Source organism: Pollicipes pollicipes, unplaced genomic scaffold (assembly GCF_011947565.3).
Source record: "Pollicipes pollicipes isolate AB1234 unplaced genomic scaffold, Ppol_2.1 Scaffold_4295;HRSCAF=5057_pilon_pilon_pilon, whole genome shotgun sequence".
In the NCBI taxonomy this organism is placed as follows: Eukaryota; Metazoa; Arthropoda; class Thecostraca; order Pollicipedomorpha; family Pollicipedidae; genus Pollicipes; species Pollicipes pollicipes.
In genome coordinates, this window is record NW_023596461.1 from 32,593,353 (window position 1) to 32,612,992 (window position 19,640).

Sequence of the window (19,640 nt, forward strand, 5' to 3'; positions counted from 1 at the left end):
GCCGCGCCAGATTAGTCAGCGCCACCACCTGCCGGCGGTCCCAGGGCCACGTCACGGCGTGTCCTCGGACAGGCTGTTGAGGTGCCGGCGTGGCGGCCCGGCGCCGCTGCAGAGCACAGCCGCGCCGCCGGCTCGGCTCCCTCGGGGCCGGTCGGGCTTGGCGCCGTTGACGCCACGCGCGCGCCGCGCCGGGACGCTCCCGCGCGGCGGGCGCCGCCGCTCGGACGTGGCAGGGGCCGTCGCCGACGTCGCATCGCGCCCGCCGCCGGCGCCGCGCTCTTGCCGACGACGGCTGACGGCGCCGCGCTGCGCACATCGGCCGGGGGCGGGCGACGGCGGCGGCGCGGCCGTTGACGTGGCCCCGGCGACCCGGCGCGCGGAGCGGCCTCGGCGGCGCGGCCTTGGCGGCGCGGCCGGCGGCGGCGCCGAGGGCGCGGCCTCCCGCCGGGCTGCGCGCCGGCCGGCCTCGCGCTCTCGGGCGCGACTCTCACGGCCGGCCCCGGGCGGCCGGTACGGCGGCGTGCCCGGCCGCCCGGCTGCACGGACCGGCCGACCGGCCCGCCCGAGGGAAAGGGTTTTGCGGCGGCCCGCTGGCCTTGACGCGGTGTCCTGCTGCTGAACCATCTGGCGGGAGGGGCGCCCCAACCGACCGGGCGATGGACGCGGCTGGGGCGCGGTCTGACGGCCGGCGGACTTTCCACCTGGTTTGCGGCGGAAAGGTCGGCGAGCCGAATGACCTGTGTCGTATCAGACGTCGTTCTCGGTGAGCAGCCGGCCACGTGTTGATGTGAACTGGTGCAGCAGTGGACCGTGCACGGGGTTCCCCCGCCCTTTGCTTGGTACGGCCGCTGCAGCCGCCGCCGCTGTGTTCGCAGCCGTACAGTATGGGCCAGTCGGGCGATGGTGGCCTCCACATCACGGGCTCTGCGTCTCAGGCGCCAGCCGTTACCGAAGCTCACATACGGCATTCAGCAGCTGCAACGGCTCCATTACATATCGGCAGGCGATTCCAGAAAGGTGGCAGCCGCAGTTGTCGGCCATTTCGACGTGTCGCTGGCGGGCGATTTCCGTGGAACGCGGCGGCTTTCGGTGTCGGGTATTGCGAGCAGCCGGCTGCGATGCACTGGGCCGCCCGAGCGTGTCTGTTGGCGACCCGGACGTCTGAGAAGGCCGCTGGTCCGCGGCGTCGTCTGGTCCGGGATCTGGGCGGGCGCACGAGGCCGTCATTGATTGGGCTCTGTCCGCTGGCGGACTGTTGGGCGCCGAAGGGGCCCCAGCCCCTGGAGCGTGGACCGTTCTGAGGTTTCGTTGCGCTGTGTGGCTTCGGCGGAGAGCCGGCTCGCCGGCGGCGGGCGGCGCGGCAGACCGCTGCGGGCTGCGGAGCCGCTGCCGAACGGCTCCGACGGACCCCACGCGTGACTGGGCGGACGAGCAGGCAGGCTCGCCGCGGCTTGCCGAGCCGCGCTGGGAGGCGGCGGCGTCGGACCACCACCCGGCCGCTGTGGAACTTCGCCCGTCTGGGGGTGGGGAGGGGATGGGCGGGCTGGTTACGGGCTGGGCGCCAGACCCCTCCGGTTTTATCGCGGGTTCGGTGGTCTGGTGCGGGCTGATGCGGGCCTTCGTCAGAGGTGGGCGTCGCGCGGCACCGCCGCCGCCGCCGCCGCCGCCGCCGCGTCAACCGCTGCTGCTGCTGCTGCTGCTCTGCCGCCCCCGCACCGGCGTGGCGAAAATGTCTGGCTTTGGGGCGGTTAGGACGGACTGAGAGTTGACCGCGACCGGCGAAACGACCGCCCTGGCGCTTGCAAGGCGTCCCACGGGCTTTGGCTCAGGGACGTGATACTCAGCGTATGGCTATTCCGTGACTGGGTGAAGTAAAGGGGCCGAACCGGAGCTGATTCGGGCTGAGGGGGAGGGGTCTGAGTTGAGAACGTTGCGCGTTGGTGTGTCGCGAGCGACGGCTGGTAATTTGGCCATGCCTGTCGTGAGAGCGACCCAAGCATCCGTGCTGAAGATGCCGTCGTTGGCGACCACACCCCTCCGACTGATCCGCTGCCGCATGCTCACCCTGGTGCAGTACGCGCGCGTTTGTTGGAGCAGGGCTGGACGCCATGGCGTGAGTGCCGCGGGCCGGCGGCGCCCGTCTCTGCCCCTCCGTGCCGCCGTCGGCCGCCGCCGGCTCGGCCGGCCCCCGGGGCGTCGCCGGCGCCGGCTGTTGACGCTCGCAGCCCCATCAGACTGTGCAAGCGCTGCCGCCGCCGGCGCTGTTTGTTCGCCAAACAGCAGCGCGGCGGCCGGCCGTCAACAGCGTCCGTCCGTCCGCCCGGCAGGCCGGCGGGGACGGTATGGGAGGCGCCACTACACACAACGGCTCGCCGGCCGGCGGCGCGCCGCGCGAGAGCGGACGGCGGACTGCTCGCCGCCTGGCAGCCGTGTGTGTGACAGCCTGAAGACGGCGCCCCGCGCGACACGGCGTCCTGTACCGGTGCGCGGGCGGCTCACGGCCGGCGGGGCTGCCCTGTCGCTCGGTGCGCACTGCGAGTATCCGCGTGCGTTTTTTCAGTCTTCTGCGTCCCTTGGTATGCCCCTCAGCCTGACTCACTCCCCCACCCGGTCTTGACATGTGCGGGCCTTCGGGATCTGCCAACGACCATGTCGTCGCTCGTTTTAGACACGAGGTCCCATGCTCGTCCGTTCCTCTCCCACAGCGCGCCTTTGTCGCTTCACATCGTGTCCCGCTGGCCCGCGCTGCTGTGGCGTCAGCTCGCCGACCCCTTGCCTGCACCGGTGCCATCCACCCCGCGCAAGATCTGCTCGTCGATGCTCACAGCCTCTCCCCACAGCGTCTCTTCGCGGCGTCTCGCAGCCCCTCCTCGCAGCCTTTCCCCACAGCGTTTCCTCGCAGCGTCTCGCAGCCCCTCCTCGCAGCCCCTCCTCGCAGCCTCTGCTCGCAGCCTCTCCTCGCAGCCTCTCCTCGCACCCGGGGCCCCTCTTCGCAGCCTTTCCCTGCAGCCCCTCCTCGCAGCCTCTCCTCGCAGCCTCTCCTCGCAGCCCTCCTCGCAGCGTCTCCTCGCGCTCGGAGCCCCTCTTCGCGGCCTCTCCTCTCAGCCCCTCCTCGCAGCCCTCTTCGCAGCGTTCCGCGAAGCCCGCCCGCACTGCGGCCGCAGCCGAGCGTCGGCCGACAGCTATGACGGCATGCGGCCATTACGCGCCGCCGGTTAATTAGTGGCCGTGATCGATGCGGGGCGGCCGATCTCCCAGCTGGTCGGCGGGCGCACTTGTTTACGGCCGGGCGGCGGCGAGCTGCAGACGGCCGGGCCAAGGTGCGCGCCGCTGCGGGGCACCCGGGGCCGCCGCAGCCCGGACTGCTGCGGACCGGGCCGGCGGCAGGCCAGGCCGGCAGCTGCAGGCGGGCGCGCCGGTGGGCTCTGCGGGCTGCAGACCGGATGCGACACCCTGCGCAAGACGGAGATTTCGATGTTGCAGGCGCTGGTGGGTTTAGGGAAGCTGGCGTGCGCAAGGGCGCTGCTGCGCGTGGGATTGTGCTCAGCCACCACAGCAAATGCCGTGACAGCCTTTGGCAGCAGCAGTCTTGTTGTCGCGTTGCATGTGTGATGTTTTTGCGCGATAAGATGATGACTTTCGTATCAGTGGTTGAGTGCTGATGTGCATTGCGCGATTGCCGTGTTGCGACGCGTGGTCGGTTCCTATCACACTGCCTCCCACATAGCAGCACGCCGTGCAGCAGTGTGTCAGTCGCGGGCTGGTTTGGGCGGCGCGTTGCTGCACTCCGAGCTCGCCCGCCTGGGGCGTGGCTCGGCGGTTCGGGCGGCGACGGCGGCGGCCGTCACGTACTGGCCGCGCCGTCCGCCGCCGGCCGCACGTACGGCCGGAGAGAGCGCCGGCCGGGCACCTGCAGCGCGTCGGTTGGCCGGGCCGGGCGCGTGACCGGCCTGCTGATCAGATCACGCCGGCGCCCGCCGCCGCCGCCGCCCAGGTGAAGAAACTGTACACGGGCGGGAGACCAGGCAGCCGCTGTTTTTCCGCGTCGCTCGGAGGGCCGGCCCTGTCGGTGGGCTGGCGGCAGGGAGCGCCTCGGACGCGGCTGTGGCGGAGGCGCCGTTGCCGCCCGGGCCGCTGGCGGGTACACCGGCGGCGGGCGTTCGGCACCGCCCGGACGCCGTGAGAAGGGCGGCGCCGCGGCGTTCCCGGAACGGCTGCGGCGCAGTGTGGCCTGGCCGGGGCGGCACCACCGCCACCGGCGGTCACGCCTCCCGCGGCGGCGCCGGGTTTTCCCCGGCGAACTGCGTCGGCAGCCGCTGCACGCGGCGCTGCGAGGCGGTGACGACCGGGGTGCCGGCTGGGACGAGCGGTGTCAGGTGGCGCGGGCGCCAGCGCAAGTCCGTGTGGCGGTGCTGGTGACACGAGAGGCCCGGCGGCGGGCGGATGGACGGCTGATCGGTCGCGCGGGTCGTCGCGGCGGGGCCGCCCCGGCCCAGCGGCTGGCCGGCGGCTGGCCGGTCGGTCGTGTTAGCGCGGCCACGCGGATCGCGACCGGCGCCCGTGCGTGTACCCGTATGTGGTCCACGTGGCCGCCTGACGCAACGGCGGTCGGCCGGTCGGGGCGGACCGCGGCTTCGGAGAGCGCCGGCGCGCGCCAGGATGTCGGGCGTGCCTGCGCGTCAGATGGGAGGCGCGTCTTTCGGTTGACGAGCGCCCGCAGATCTGTCAGCGTCCGTCCGTCCGCAGGCGGCCATCTCCTGACAGACTGCCAGCCCAGACACCAGGTCGTGCCCGTCACACGAACACGGCTTGCGATCTGCCGATGGGTCGAACGTCTGCCTGCTCGCACACGACAGGGACTCTGGGACGGGAGGGGACTCTGGGACGGGAGGGGACTCTGGCGTGCGCTCTCTGAGGCGGCTCGGTCTGCAGACGGGCCGCGTTTGCCCCGACCGGCCGGCCGCCGCCGCCGCCGCCGCCGCCGCCGCCGACTCCGGGCCGCCTCGCCTCGCTTGGACACCCCGCCTCGCTCAGCCGAGGCGTCCTGCGGCCGACGCCGCGGGCCCGGGGTCAGCGCCGTCCGCCGTCCTCGGCGGCGGCCCGTGACGGGCGCGGCCGCGCGGCTGGCGCGCCCCGAGCAGGCCGGTCTCGTCACCGCGGTGTGGAAACGCACGTCCGCCCGGCGCGCGCCAAGGTCGCCGTGCCGTGCGTGTGCGTATGTGTGTGGCGGCGGTGAAAGCGGCTGCCTCCGCGGCCGTCCCCCGCCGCCTTGACACCATTCGAAAGCCCCTTAAAAGTCCGACGGCGGTCCGCCGCGCCAATGATACGTTCTCGGCGGCGCGGTCTGACGACGCCGCGACGCGCCTCACGCCCGATGACTTTCTCCCGCGGAGGGGTGGGAGCCCGCTGTCGCGCGGCGCGCCAGGGGCCGGTGACGTCACGCGCGGCGCGTCAGGGGCCGGTGACATCGCGCATGTCACCGGACGGGACGCGCCGCCTGCCGGGCGGGTGGAGGGTTATCGGCGGTCCGTAGCCGACCGTTGCAACGGCACGCGGCTCAAGGGTCGGTTGTGGGCGCCGACAGCCGCGGAGCAGGCAGCGCGGCGGTCTTGGCGATGGTGCTGAGGGGAGGAGGAGGGGAGGGCGATGCTCGACACACCGCTGGGGAGCCAGCACCCTTGGGTTTGGGTGATGTTTTTCGCCCTCGGCGCGGGACGCCGTCCTTCGTTTTGAGGCTTCAGCCGATATCTGTCGGCCTGTCCGCATCCGTATCGGCCCGCCGCACGCGGCGGCCGTAACCGGCCGGCCGGCCACGCCCGCCGCCGCTGACGGGCGGGGCACGCGCCGGCACGGCCGCGCCCCGCACCGGAGCCGATTCTGGCGCCGGGCTGGCCGTACCGCGGTGCACGGCCCGAGCTGGAGCCGATTCTGGCGCTGGGCTGGCCTTACCGCGGTGCACGGCCCGAGCTGGAGCCGATTCTGGCGCTGGGCTGGCCGTACCGCGGTGCACGGCCCGAGCTGGAGCCGTCGCCGACGCGGCACAGGGTCCTCGGCAGAACTGAGAACGCGGCTGGTGGTCTGTGTCATGGGGAAGGTATATGTTTGGGTGTGAGCCGGCGTGTGGGCCGCGTCAGAGCGGCCCTGGGCACGGTGCGCGGTGCTGATCGGAGCCGATCCAAGATCGGGCCGCCGTGCAGCGCCTGGTCGCCCCGTGGCGTGCCGCTTCGGGACACGGGCTCGCTGGCCTGAACCGTCGGCGGTGGGGTCAGCCGCCGCTGCAGCTGCGGACAACTGCCAGGAGCGGATCCGGCCTTGTCAGGTCCGGTCCGGTCCGGTCCGGCCGGGCATGGCCACTGCGGGGGCGGCAAGGCGCGGCGGAGAAAGGCCCACACGAGGAAAGGGACGAACGCCGGTTCAGCGGTGCGCCGCGTTGACGCAGCGCTAGGAAACGGCGGTGCAGCGGCCTCATGGTCTCGTGATTTGGCGAAGAATTGAATCATTGTTTTGCGGTTCGGGCAGCAGCAGTTTGTTCATTTTGCAACCAGAAACGCTTAGCGTGCGCTGCATCGTTCGAATGAAGTGTATCCGGTTGTATTGGCCATTAGTGATTTGAGCTGTCAGTTGCAGTCCTGTAGCATGATAGTAGGGTCCAGCCCAGGGTATGATGGTGAAGTTGGGGGACGGCAGGCGGCAGTTCTGGGTTCAGGGGACATCGTGCAGAAATGTACCGCTAACGATGTTCATCATGCGATCATCTCCGGTGCGTGTCGTGTTGTGGGTTTCGGCAGCTGTTCACCTCACTGCAACGGTCTGTCTGCCGAGTCACACTCCTGCGGCGCTTTGTCAGCCCCGGCTGTATTCAGTAACATTCGGAGCGGTCTCCGCCTCGTGCCCCGTTGTGGCCGCGTCCCGTCGCTGCTCCGCCCCCGGCGCCGCGCCATCCGCGCCAGCGCGCGCCCGCGAATGGTGTGATCGCCGAACCCACGCCGCGTCGGCCGGTGGCCGGCCCACGCCGCCGCCGGCCGCCGCGTGGCGGCGCCACCGTCCGGAGGCCGGCCGGCTGCCGCGTCACGTGCCGCGCGCTGTGCGTGAGAGCGCGCGCCTGGCGCCGTCCGGCCGCGCGCGTCCCGTGAGTCACGCGCCGTCGCCTGGGGGCCGCACAAACACCTGCGCCGGCCGGCACGCAGCCGCGGCGGCCCCGCCCGGCCGCCGGCGGGGCCGGTCACGGCCGACGCTGGCGGCCCCTCAGAGACGCCGCTCCGCCCGCTGCTGAGCTGGCGAGGAGGGCCCAGGGCGCAGCGCTGCGCGCCGGCTGGGCCTGCAGCTGGAGACGGGCGGAGCCGGTCCGGCTCAGGTGGCGTCTGCCTGCGTGCGACGCCGGCTCTGCTCCGATCTAGGGGCGCCGGACGAAGCGGGATGCCCACTAAGCGTCGTCGCTTCCGCGGGAAATGGCTGGCGTCTGGCAGCCAGGCGTGCTTTAACGCGCTGTCTGTTTTGAAGAGCGCGCTGCTGACGAACCAGGCAGCGGGCCGCCCATTTGGCACCCGCAAGGCAACTGGAGCAGCTCGAAAGCCAATTGAGGTGAAGCCACTGCACGCCGCTGCACCATTTCACCCGCAGGCGTTATTCAACCCTTGCCGTTTCGAAACGGGACGCTGATGCGTAACTAATTTGCGGCGAGCTCGCCCCGCTGAACGCACAGCGGCCGGCAGTCGGCCGAACAGGCGCTGCCACAAGTGTCTGCTGGCGTCGCCGGAGGGGCCGCCGTTCGGCCGGCGGAGCGTGAGGCGCGGCGGCGCGGCCGACATGTGCGCGCGACTCGACGACGCGGCCGAGACGGCGCGCTCCCAGTGCCACGCACCGGTGGCAGTAACGGCGCAGCGTCACTCCGCGGAACGCTGCGCGACGCGTGACGCAATGTAACGCAGCGACCTGGCATGGAGGGCAACCTGTCGGTGTGTTGGGCTCGGCGGGTTCGAGCAGCACGGCGTCGCGAAATCCTCGGGGCGACGCGCGCAGGTGCGGCTAACGTCCGGGAGAGACAATAGGAGAAAACGATTTCATTTCTCGATCGGAAAGACTGAGAAACCGTCCGGCGGCGAGCTGCCGTGGGGTGGCAGTCTGCCGCCGTCGTGTCCCACCGTGACGGGAGCGCCCGGCGGCGGCGGCGAAGGCGACGGCGGCGGCGACGGCCGGGACGATCGGTCGCGGGCCGCCGCTGCCGCGCGGATGGGCGGCAGCGGCGGCGCGCGGACGCCCCGCCGGCCCGGCGACCGATTCGTCATGCGCCGTCGGCCCGGCTGACGGACGAGGACGGACCCGGCGTCCGGCCGAGTTATTGGCACCGGACTCGCTGGCGGCGCGCCAGCCGGCCCCGGCTCGGGTGCGCGGGGGACGGCCGGGCCTGCGGCGCCGTGCACGCCTCTGGACCGCCGGCGGAGGGTCGGCCGGCCGGGGTGCGTCGCTCACCGACCTGCGTTTTTGCCGGGGCGGTGGGTGCCGTTTTTGCCAGCGGCCGCGCCACTTGTTTGGCTTCGCGCCGGCGCGTCGGTCGACCGCCTGGGCCTTCCCAGCGTCGCCTCTTCCTCCGTCGCCCTGGTGCCGATGTCTGGCCTCCCGGGCTCCGCCATCTCTGCCTCCCCTGGCGCCGCCGTCTTTGCCTCCCATGACTCTGCCATCTCTGCTTCCCGGGATGCCGCCATCTCTACCTTTCCGGGCGCCGCCATCTCTGCCTCCCTGGGCTCCGCCCTCTCTGCTTCCCTGGGCTCCGCCATCTCTGCCCTTCTCGGCTCCGTCATCTCTGCTTCCCCAGACGCTGCCACCTCTGCCTCCCCGGGCTCCGCCCTCTCTGCTTCCCTGGGGTCTGCCATCCCTGCCCCTCTCGGCTCCGCCATCACTGGTTCCCCAGACGCTGCCACCTCTGCCTCCCCGGGCTCCGCCATCTCTGCCTCTCTCGGCTCCGCCATCTCTGCTTCCCGAGACGCTGCCACCTCTGCCTCCCCGGGCTCCGCCATCTCTGCCTCCCCAGCGCCGGCGCCGTCGGGACCTCCCCGGTGCGCGGCCGTGGCCGTTTTTCTGCCGCCGGCGCCGGCCGAAGAGGCGCCGCGCCGCTGGAGAGCCCCTATTCCGGGCGTAATTGGCACTCGAGCCGGCCGACGCCAGAAGTTAGGCCCGAGTGCGGCTGCAGTGGACGGCCCGTCTGCAGGAGAGCGGCCGGGCGCGGGCGTCGATGGCCGGCCATTGTCGGCGCCATATGGAGCCCGCGGCGGAAGCGCTGCACGCTGCTGCTGCTGCTGCTCCTGCTGCTGCTCGAGATCTGGCCCGCCCGAACTTGTGTCGTGCTCCTGCCTGTGTCCTCCCGCTCATTGAACTGCCGTCGAGTTCTGGGGTTTTCTGGCAGGACGTGAAGCTAGCAGACGTTTTCGTAAGGTCAGACCAAACACGTATAACTCCCACCCTGCTGATCCTGCTTTTCGTCTCTGTTTTGGCTGGGTGTTGATCAACGAGGTGTACTCGGCTTCAACTCGTGTTCGCAATATGCCCTTTATCACGCTCGTCAGGGACGAGCGCTGTGCGCGCACCACGCTGCCGTGACCGGTGACCCGGGACAGGGACGGGGACGCGCTGACCCGGCCGCGCCCGGCCGTGCGTCACCGTACCCGTCCACGGCCGTAACCGGTCCTGGGGAGAGCCCGCGCCGGGGTCGCCGACCCGACCCGACCGTTTCCCTCCTCGGTATGCGGCCGCCGCCGCGACGGCGAAGGGTTGGATTACAGCCCGCCTGTGGCCGGCCGGCCGGCTGTCGGCGCACGGGGCTGGTCGTCAGCGCACGGAGCCGGCTCGGAGCCGGGCGGCGAGGCGCACGGAGTCGGCTGGGAGCCGCCGGCGGCGGACGGAGCCGGCTTGGAGCCGGGTGGCGGGGCGGACGCCGGCGGCCGGACTCGCCGACCGGGTCGATTCACGGGTTCCTCCGTGACCCCGGGCGCCGGGCGTTGTCGGGACGACGGCGCGTGTCACACGCCGCCGGTCGTGATCGCGCTCTGTTTGCCCACCGGCGACCCGGCTCAGCCTTTCGAAAGCCGGCGTCGTTGGCGTCGCCATAGCTGCCGTCGCGCGGTTTCCACGCGCTCGGAAACGCGCCGCTGGCAGCCGCAGCACGCCGGCTCCGGGGCGTCCCCTCGGAATCGGCGCGGCGGCGGTGGGCGGGGATCGGCAGCATGTTGCGTACTTTATGCCTCCTGCTGCCTCCCACGTGCTGACGGGTGTGTGACGCCGCCAGTTTCACCTGCACTCCCCCCCCCCCTCCCCCCTTACCCGGCCCGGCTCGGCCAGGCGGCGCCGCGGACTGCACCGCGCTGCCGACAGCGGCAGCCCGACGGTCAGTCGACGCGTGCTCAACGCGACGTCCGCAACGCGCGCGGGGGCCGCACTGGCGTCGGGTGCCGTCCAGTGCGCTGTACACGTTCACGTGATCTCGACGTTTGTGGCGCGCGTGCCGCGCGGCTGCCGGCGCGGCGGCACGGGCGGACTGGCCGTTGGCCGCCGTGTCCCCGGCGACCTCACGGACGGACGCGGCGCCTCCGACTGTGGATGGACACGCGGGAAGTGCAGGGATGGCGGTCGGGAGAGGCTGTGCGAACGGCCGGGGGGGGGGGGGGGGGGCGAAGGCCTCTGGTGTCGGGTAGAACGACTCGTGTCGCGCCCTCTGCACTGGTCAGGTCGTGCTGCTTTCCAGTCGGCGTCGGTCGCCGAGTTGTGGTGTGCAGCTGCACACCGCGGGCGCGTTCCACTGAACGCGTTCCGACACAAAAACCTGTGAACCGCGGTGTAAGTAAGAAGTAATTTTGCACTTTGTGGTGACTGATCCGAAGGCGTCGACATGCGGCTCCCGCGGTGGCAGGATGTGGTATCGGACCAACCTCCGGGATGCTCAGCCCCAAACTGGACTTTGTTCTCTCGGCGGCGCCAAAGCCGGCCGCTGTCCCGCAGCGGACGCCGGCCTGGGTGCCCGCGGATCGCGGGGCGTTCCGTGCCCCCGCCACCGGGCCGGCTGATAGCGGGGGTCACGCGATCCGAGCGGCAGAGCGGCCGCCACGTGTACCCCTGGCGTCACGTGCCGACTGCGGCTGCCGGCCCAGCGGCCCGACCGGCCGAGGGGCCCTACCGGCCGGGCGGCCCGACCGGCTCTGGCGGGGTCAGCGCCGACTCGCGCTTCTGTGCGACCTTTCTCGACCTGGGTTCGTGTGAGGAAAGGAACGCAGGGCACCGTGGTCAGCGCCGCTCGTGCTGTTTGTTTGCTGCCACTTATATCGTGCTTGCTAATGAAGGGTTCCGTTTTGGCACAGCGCGGTTGCACTCGGCAAATGGGCGGAGCAGTCAGCCGTCGCAAACTTTCCGTTGGCAAGCTCACGGCGGCTATTTTCCGTCAGAATCTGGCACAGATATTGTGCTGGCTGGCCAGCTATCAAACGTCGGCGATTTATAACGCTGGTGGCGTTTCACGTCGCTGGGAAGGAACGCTTTGTCATAGAAATGCCGCCAGGGCGCCCCGATAGGCATGTGTTACGATATTGTATGTGACTTCGAGCGCTGCACTGGTAATGAATTTTGGTGACGTGGGTGGTTGGCCTTGAATAATTTAACTTAACAAGTCGCCCATTGTTATGTCGTGTCCCGGTACTTTTTCTGCCGCAAGTACCATTTTTCGGGGAACTCGTTAATCAGTCGTGTTAGAGCGGGATTTGGTTCGTCTCCTTCCCCGTAAGCCTTATCGTTCACAATAGCGCTGAACATGCCCTAGCAACCGGTCCATTCTCGGAAACGCACGCTGTCACTTTCTATGCGGCATGGACGTGCGCTTTCCATTCGGGCGAATTGTCCACCGTATAGCGTGTCCGCGGCGCGACGCCATGGCCCTTGTTTCCGATATATGCACGAATTTATGAAATCAAGCCAGCTTGACCTGCTGGGAGTCGTCCGCCAGAGCTGCGGCCGGCCCAGCTCCGAATAGTCCCGCGCCCGGCTCCGAATTCTCTCGCGCACGGTTCCGAATTGTCCCGCGCCCAGCTCCGAGTAGTCCGCGCCCGGCCCCGAAAAGTCCCGCGCCCGACTCCGAATAGTCCCGCGCATGGTCCGAACAGGCCCGCGCCCGGCTCCGAATAGCCCCGCTAGAGCTGCGGCCGGCCCGGCTCCGAATACTCTGGCGCACGGTTCCAAATAGGCCCGCGCCCGGCTCCGAATAGGCCCGCGCCCGCCGCCTTTTATGCAGAAGTCCCGGCCGCCGGTCAGGCCGCTCACCATAATGTCGGCCTCTAATGCGAAAATAAATCGCCGCCGAGCCCGAATTCGGCAATTTGGCGGTAATCGGCCGGCCCCGACGCCGGCGGCGGTGGCGGCGGCCGGGCCGCGGCCCCCGCACGGGCGCAGAGGCGGCGCGCGCTCCAATCGATGTCCTCAGCGGGCGTCGTGCCTGGCTACTCGGCCTGCGGGGAGCACGCCGCGACGGACCTCCGACGGCCCTATTGAAGACACACGCACACATATGTATATGATGAATTTGTCTTTGCAGGGATGGGTTAGGATAGGTGCTAGCAGAAGAGCGTATTGAGAAACCTACCCCTCCCCCCACCCGACCCCAATGAGCAATTCCAGTTCAAGGAAAGTTTTCGTAGGAAGATTGAACGTACCATGTAACACAACAACGCGGCCGTCCGGCGCCAAGTGGACCCTGTTGGCCAGTTTCCATTTGGCCACCACTGACCAGCTACATAAGCTCGGCTTCGGGAGCGCCGACCCGCGCGACCACCCGCATTGGCCGACAGCTGCCCAGCGGTGCACCAGCCGCGCCGCGCGGACTGCCCAGAGAGCTGGTCCCGCCTCCCGGGCTGCGGGGACCTGGGTCAAAGGTCAGCCGCCGCTGGCGGTCGGCCGGCTCCAGGAAGGGGAAGGGTCAGAGGGTAGACGGGCCGGTCGGAGGTCAGGGGGCGTGGCGCTGTCTCGGCGGCGCGGCGGCCCCGGCAGCAGGCGAGGTCAGAGAGCGGGACTGGCTGCTGTCGGCGGGGTCGGGTGCCTGAGGCGCGGTCAGAGGGCAGGCTGGGCTCGCTGCTGGCGGCACTTCCGCCAATACCAGTGGCCAGACGCGCCGACGGAACTGGAGCGGGGGGGGGGGGGGGCGTCGGGAGCTGTGCTGAGACCCTGTCCCTCGAACGTGCCGCGGCACTTTCGGACCACGCCGGTGACGCACTTCATCTCAAGCTGGGCCTGACACTTCAGCCCGGGCGCGCACGACTCCGGAGCAGAGCGGAACAGTTGGCCCAGTACGCCGCGATTGTGGATTGGCCGGTTTGCATCGCGTCGACGTGCTGCGCCAGCGCCTGCAGCTGGCAGCTAGCACCAGCGCAGCTTCATCGAGCCTGAGAGCGAACTGGCAACGGACGGGCGAGTCGCCGCTCCGGTGCCAGGCGCGCAGGAGCGAGCCCGACGCGGCGGGCCGCCCTACGGTCTGCCCGCCTGTCGACTGACCGGTCGGCAGACACACCTCCTCCCCAGCGCAGCCTCCCCCGCCGCGGGCGCGGCTGGGCGGCGCCGGCGCGCGCTCAAGATGCGCCCCCCGCGGCCGCGGCCGTTACGCAGCGATCAAAATTCCGGCCGGCGCCGCGCCGCCGGCTGATCAATGCGAACGTGACCTCGTGCCGAGCGATTTATCACGGGCGGCGCGGCCGGCGGCGGCTATTGGGCAGAGCCCGACCGGCGGCCACGACGCTGATGAGACGCCGGCGCCGGCGCCGCCCGTCCGCCCGAAGCCTGCGCCGCCGCCGGTCCTGCTGGCGGCGCGCTCTGCCCGTCACGTGTCCAGCGCCGGTGCGGCGGCGCTGGCCGGCTGGACGCGCGCCGGCGCCGGCGACGGCACGAGCGTGCCGTTACAGCTGGGGCGGGTGGTGTCCGTGCCTCGGACGGGGCTGCCCGTTATGGTAGGAAGATGCCCGGTTCAGCGCTGTGACTGACTCGGTCGCCGCGTCTGAGGCGGCCGGCCTGCCAACGCGCCGACGGCGAGCGTAAAGTCACTGCATGCCGATGTCCGTCCACGGGATCGGCGCCGGCTGCTGCTCAACGTTTCACCAGAGTCAGCTGATTATGCGCCTTCGTTCGGCGCGATCCCGGCCGTCGCTGCCCAGCCTTGTTCGGTGCCGACGCGCCGGGCGTGTAGCTTACCCATGCGCCCAAACACGCGGCGCATGTCAGACACGGGAGCGGCTCCAAAAAGGCCGCTGTATTCGACCCCCCCCCCCCCCCCGATTTAAATATCGTCATCGATCGCTGTGGTGATGTCAGGATTAGCCCTGGTACGCTCGGTGCCGGGCTGTTTCAGCCGCCTGGCCCGGTCTTTGTTCCGCTTGTTCGATCTTGGCCCTGTTTATCGTGGTGTGGTCCGGTCTGGCGCACGCTGTACAGACGCGTCTGCCGCGGCGCGCCCGGCTGCTGGAGCCGGCGCCGGTGCGGGCCCGCCGGCTGCTCGGCAGCCTGTTTGTGAGCCGCTGCACCCCTCTGTCTGGGACGGGCGTCCAGTCAAGGTCACGCGCCGCCCTCGCCGTTGTTTTCGCCTCCGCCCTGCCCCCACCGCGGCCAGCCAGGGGACGCCCGCCTCCCCCGTCCGGTGACGGAGGGGACCGCCGGGGTCACGCACAGTCAAGGTTGTCGTGGCCTCGGGACAGGCCGAGGGGAGGGGAGCACAGGCAGGCTGCCCCGCCCCCCTCCATCGCTCCCCTTGTTTGGGGCGTTTCTGCGTTTTTCCGCGAAGGGTTCTGGGAATGGAGACAGGTGCGGTTGGCACAGTGGCACCGAGCCTCCGCAGGAAATACGCCGGTGGTGAATGTGCTTCCTGTTTCGGGGCGCGGCGGGAAGGCTGGGTTTCACCGGCGGTTTTCTAACGCTGTTGCGACAGTTCTAGAACCTCATTGGGATGCTATGGCCTAAGCGATGCATCCATCGTGATCCAGGAAAACCAAGCGTTTTGAATGGAGAGGATTGCAGGTAGACTTCTGCCCTCGATGGCGCTAAAATGGCTCCTTTGTCTATTTGACGTGGAATATCGGAATTCCGCTGGATGAGCTGGGCAGGCGTGCGGCGGCAGCTTCGTGACGCTGGCGGCGAGCTGATGATGCTATCGAGCTGGTCTAATGAGGCAGCCAGCTCTGAGTCAGGAGCCGCGAGTCCCGGCAGCTTACATCGACCACGCTGGCCGAGCTGGCTGGACCGCGCCAGCCATGCTGGTCGGAGCGCGGCGCGGCCCGTGCAGTCGGCGCCTCCAAAGCGCCAATAACAAGCCAAGGCCGCGCTAGCAGACGCTGCACTTCTGCGGTCAGCACGCGTTATCCTCGTCGACTTTGGTGGCGTTCGGTGAGCGTCAGCGGGAGCGCAGCCGGGCTCAGCCGCCGGCGCCCCGGGCCGCCGGAGGGAGCGGGCGGCCGCTGCCTCCGCCCGCAGATGGCGGATCAGAGCCGCGGCCCGTTTTGGTGGCCCAGTTCCAGGGACGGTGGCCGCCCGGCTCCGCTCCCCCGCGCGCCGGGTTCCGGTCGGGGCCCATTACGGAGACGGGGAACGGCTGGCCCCCGGCGTGCGCGTCCGCGCCGGAGATGATGGGCTGGCGTTGGGCGTCTTGGCTCAGCGTACCGCCCACGTCTGCGTGGAGCGGACAGTCGCGTCTGGGCGCGGCGGCGCGGCGGCGGCCGGCTTTGCTCAAGACTCTGCGGTGGTTTCTGAGAAACTGTCCCGCCCCGCCCCATGCTGATTGCGTATTGAAATTTTCGTAACTGCCGCCACCTGCCCTCGACGTGCTCGTCGTGGATTGCCGTCGCCACTGTGCCTGCGATGCTGTGTAGCCGTCGTATTCGACCGATGCCAGCGCGACAAGCGCTTTTCTGGAGCACAGGGGGATATCGTCCACGTCAGCCTGAAGGAAGAGCTGGCGGGAGGGCTTGTAGCACGTCATAGCAACAACCGTGCGCCCCTCGCGCGCTACCGCAGCGTCTGCGCTGCGAGCCAGAGCGGCCGCCCAGCGGCTCGTCCTCATGGGCGCGACCGCAGCGCCAGCGCTGCCCCGCTGACACGTCTCCGAGCGGCGACCGAGACCGGTCAGGGATGCAGCGGCTGGCCCTGTTGCGATACCGGCGCCGTGCTGCGCGGTCGGGGCCCGCCGCTGCGTCCGGCCGCCGGGCGGTGCGGAGCGCCGGAGCGACCTGCCGCCGGCCGGGGTCGCGCCGGGCGCCGGGCCGGGGTCTGGGGCGGCCGCAGCGGGGGTGTGCCTCCCGGATCCAGTGATGCCCTCCAGGCGACGTCCCGCCCGCGATAAGCCCTAAAGGCGGAGGGATGAGCACGGAGGGAGCCGTGCTTTTAGAGCACGAACCGCGATGAATCGCAATGATTGCCGAAATAACGTGGAGCGCATGGCATCAAGGCGTTCCAACGGCCCAGTATGGTGAGGGTAGGCTTTCAGTGACGGGTGCGAGACTGCGGCGCCCACGTCCAGAGCTGTTAGTGTCGACACACCGCGGCCGCGGCCGTCTCGGCCGTCAGGGAAGGCGGCTCAGCGGTACCGCTGGCCCGTGCCGACCGGTTTCGTCAGGCGTCGGCCGGCCTCGCTCTCCACGTGGCATCCGGCTCGGCGGCGGCGGCCGGGGCCGCGGATTAGAAGCACCATGACGGTCCGCCGCCGCCGCCGCCGCCGCCGCCGCCGCCGCCGGCCGGAGGGCAGGGGAATGGGCGGCGATAGCGCGAGGCCACGCCGTCACACAGCTGGCGCCGTCACGGACGGCCGGGCGCCGCTGCGTCATACCGCCGGACGGTGACGTCACGCCGGCGGTGGCGCGGGGTGCTGGAGCGTGCCGCGGCCGGGAGGGCTGGCTGCAGGGGTGACCGCGTGGCGGAGCGGCCCCAGCTCCTGAGTCAGCCGGCGTCATGCACAGCTAGCGGTCCGGTGCCGCCGCGGCCGGGCGAAACCGGACCCGGCGACGGCGGCGAGGCGCAGGCCCGGCCCGATCGTGCGGTCGGCCACGGCCGGCCGGCGGGCGACGGTCGGCGACGGCTGCCGCTCCCGGCCGCCGCCGCCGCAGTATCGCGTGCTCTGCTGCGGCGAGCCGGAGTGGAACCGGGCCGGCCGCCACCGTAGGGGACGCGACGCCCGCTGCGCCGGCTCGGCTCCCTGTGTGTGTGTGTGTGTGTGTGGGTGTGTGTGCCGTCGGTGGACGGTGCACCTCGGCGAGGGCGTGGACGTGGGGCGGCGGTGTCCGGTCCGGCTCCGGGGTGAGGGTTCTGCCCCACTTCCGTGGAGACGGCTCCATCGCGCTTGGACGACGTATGTGGCGCAACACTGATTCAGGGCGGGAGCTGCTGAGAAACTCAAATGGGCTTGAAATTGTTAGAAGGCAGGCATCGTCATTTAGCCGTGTGTTGTGTGTTATGATACACCGTCTGCGACAGGATCCTCCAGCCGTAACTGTCGTATCCGTCGCAGCTGTGCAGTCTTAACGCCTTGTTCATGCTGACCCTTCCCAACAACACGTCCACACGGTTCGCCCCGACCGCCCCGACCGGCCGTGCCGCGTCCCGCACTCAGCACCCGTACCCCGCACCCGTATCCGGCCCCCATATCCCGCACCGCGCCCTGTGTCCGTACCTCGTCGCTGTACCTCGCACCTGGCGTGCGTGTTGAGCGTGCGCTACAGCCTGCTGTCTGTGCTCCGCCAGGGGTCAGGGCTCGCGCTACCGCGGCCCGGGCTGGTACGGCGGCGAGCTGAGTCGGTTCGGCGGCGACGTCTACGGCGGCGAACGGTCGCCCGGCGTCGGCAAGGGGCTGGCGCGGCGCGGCTCGCCTGCCGCGCTTCAGCACGCGCGCGTCACCATCAACAACAACAACAAGACGGCCCAGCCCAAACGGTGAGGCGGGCAGCGAGCCGGGGGCCAGGGAGGTGGGGAGACGTGCGGGGGACTGGTGGAGCGCTTGTTGTGAGGTGCCTGAAGTGTTTTGCTGTTTGCGAGCGCTGTTGTGTGTTGTACGTTATGTTGGGGTGCTGTTGTGGTGTGAGGCGCTGATTACTAGCGGTGGAGCGCTTGTGTACGAGCGTGTTGTTCAACTAGACGGTCCCCGTTCGCGTTCAACGACTGGCTGAAGCAAGGTCACGCCGCCTTATTTCGTGGGATCCGCTGCCGGTGGGCGAGCGTCGACCCGTGTCGGTCAGGGAAGGGAGAGGGGAAAGCAGAGTCGCGGAGCCGGCGCGCCGCGCGCAGGACGGGAGTGGACGCCGCCGCCGTCGCCGCCGCCCGCTCCCATCATCAGCCGCCGCCCGGCCGGCCGCCGGCGGGATCGTGAGAGCCGCGCGGACCGTGCGGTCGGCGGCGGCAGCCGGCGGCGCTGTCGGCCCGCCGCCGCCGAGGCGCATGCCCGCTGTGGCCGGGCGGGGCCGGTGCGGCGCGCGGGCACGTCCCCCCCCCCCCGCGTCTGACCGGCGTCGGTCGCTCGAAGTGCAGCTCAGCTGGGCAGCTTACGAACACGAAGAATGCTCGAGTCGTGGCAAAACTGGTCGCCAGAGATGTAAATCGCTGGGTGCTTGCGCACAATACGCGCATGCTTGAGAGCGGGCTGATTGGCTGTCACGTGCCACCGCGGGATCAGGGCGGGGCGAGTGTGCTGGGCTCAGTGTCTCAGCTCTGCAGACGGCCTGGAGCGGGGTTTTATTTGCCGGAGTAGGAGGTCAAGGCTGCGTCCGGTGCAACTTAGCCATGTGAAAGCGAGCGGGCGGAAGTCGCTGGTCGGGTATTTTGGGACCATCGCGTTTCATAGCGGCCGGAATTATAGGTGCTGAGTCAGCATCCGTAGGGAGGAGGTGGAACGAGCCTAGGGGAGAGAAATTTCGAGGACGGGAAAGGTGATGTTCGTGGCCGGGGACGCGATATTCTGAGCTAGACACGCGGCGGTGGTGCGGAGGGTGGCAGCCAGTCGCCGCGTGTGGTGTGCGCCTGCTGTCCGTCGGGCTGTGCTGGTGTCGGCGGTTGTGAGACGCCATGTCGCGGGCCGACGGCTTCCGACCTACCGCGACCTGTTTCTAGCGGCCGCAGTCACGGTTTTCTGTACGATGTGTCGAAGGCTTGAGGGCCGGCTCGCGCGTATTCATTCGCCACCGCTGGCTGTTTTTCTTTTTTTAGAGCAGCAGTGCGCTGTCACAGTGAGCAGCCAACGTCCACAATTTGCGTTTGATTATGGCGACCACCTGCACTATGTCAATGCTAGTTAGTGCTGCATCCATTACGCACACCACTCGTGCGGTGGTAGTTACATCCCTTACTAGAGCTTTTTCATGAGTTCACAGTGTAACAAGGCTGGCACTCATCGGCTGGGTGACGTGATAGTGTGCAAACTGCACCCTCTGTAGGGGCTCAAAAGCTCTCCCGAATCGGACGCTCCAGTTCGAACAACGTGTTGCCGTGTAACATCTGTGCTGTCGCAGGTCCTTGTGTGTGTGTGTGCGTGCGTGCGTGCGTGCGTGCGTGCGTGCGTGCGTGCGTGCGTGCGTGCGTGCGTGCGTGTGTGTGTGTGTGTGTGTGTGTGTGTGTGTGTGTGTGTGTGTGTGTGTGTGTGTGTGTGTGTG

The 19,640-nt window shown here is 69.8% G+C and overlaps 1 protein-coding gene across 1 annotated transcript in view; it reads left to right on the forward strand.

Annotated features, from left to right (window-relative positions):
* Window positions 1–19,640, forward strand: part of spen (spen family transcriptional repressor split ends) — a 75,907-nt gene that overhangs the window by 25,975 nt on the left and 30,292 nt on the right. Inside the window, exon 4 of the mRNA XM_037220483.1 lies at window positions 17,743–17,931. Within this exon, the coding sequence (XP_037076378.1) occupies window positions 17,743–17,931 (189 nt within the window). The remainder of the gene's footprint in view (window positions 1–17,742; window positions 17,932–19,640) is intronic.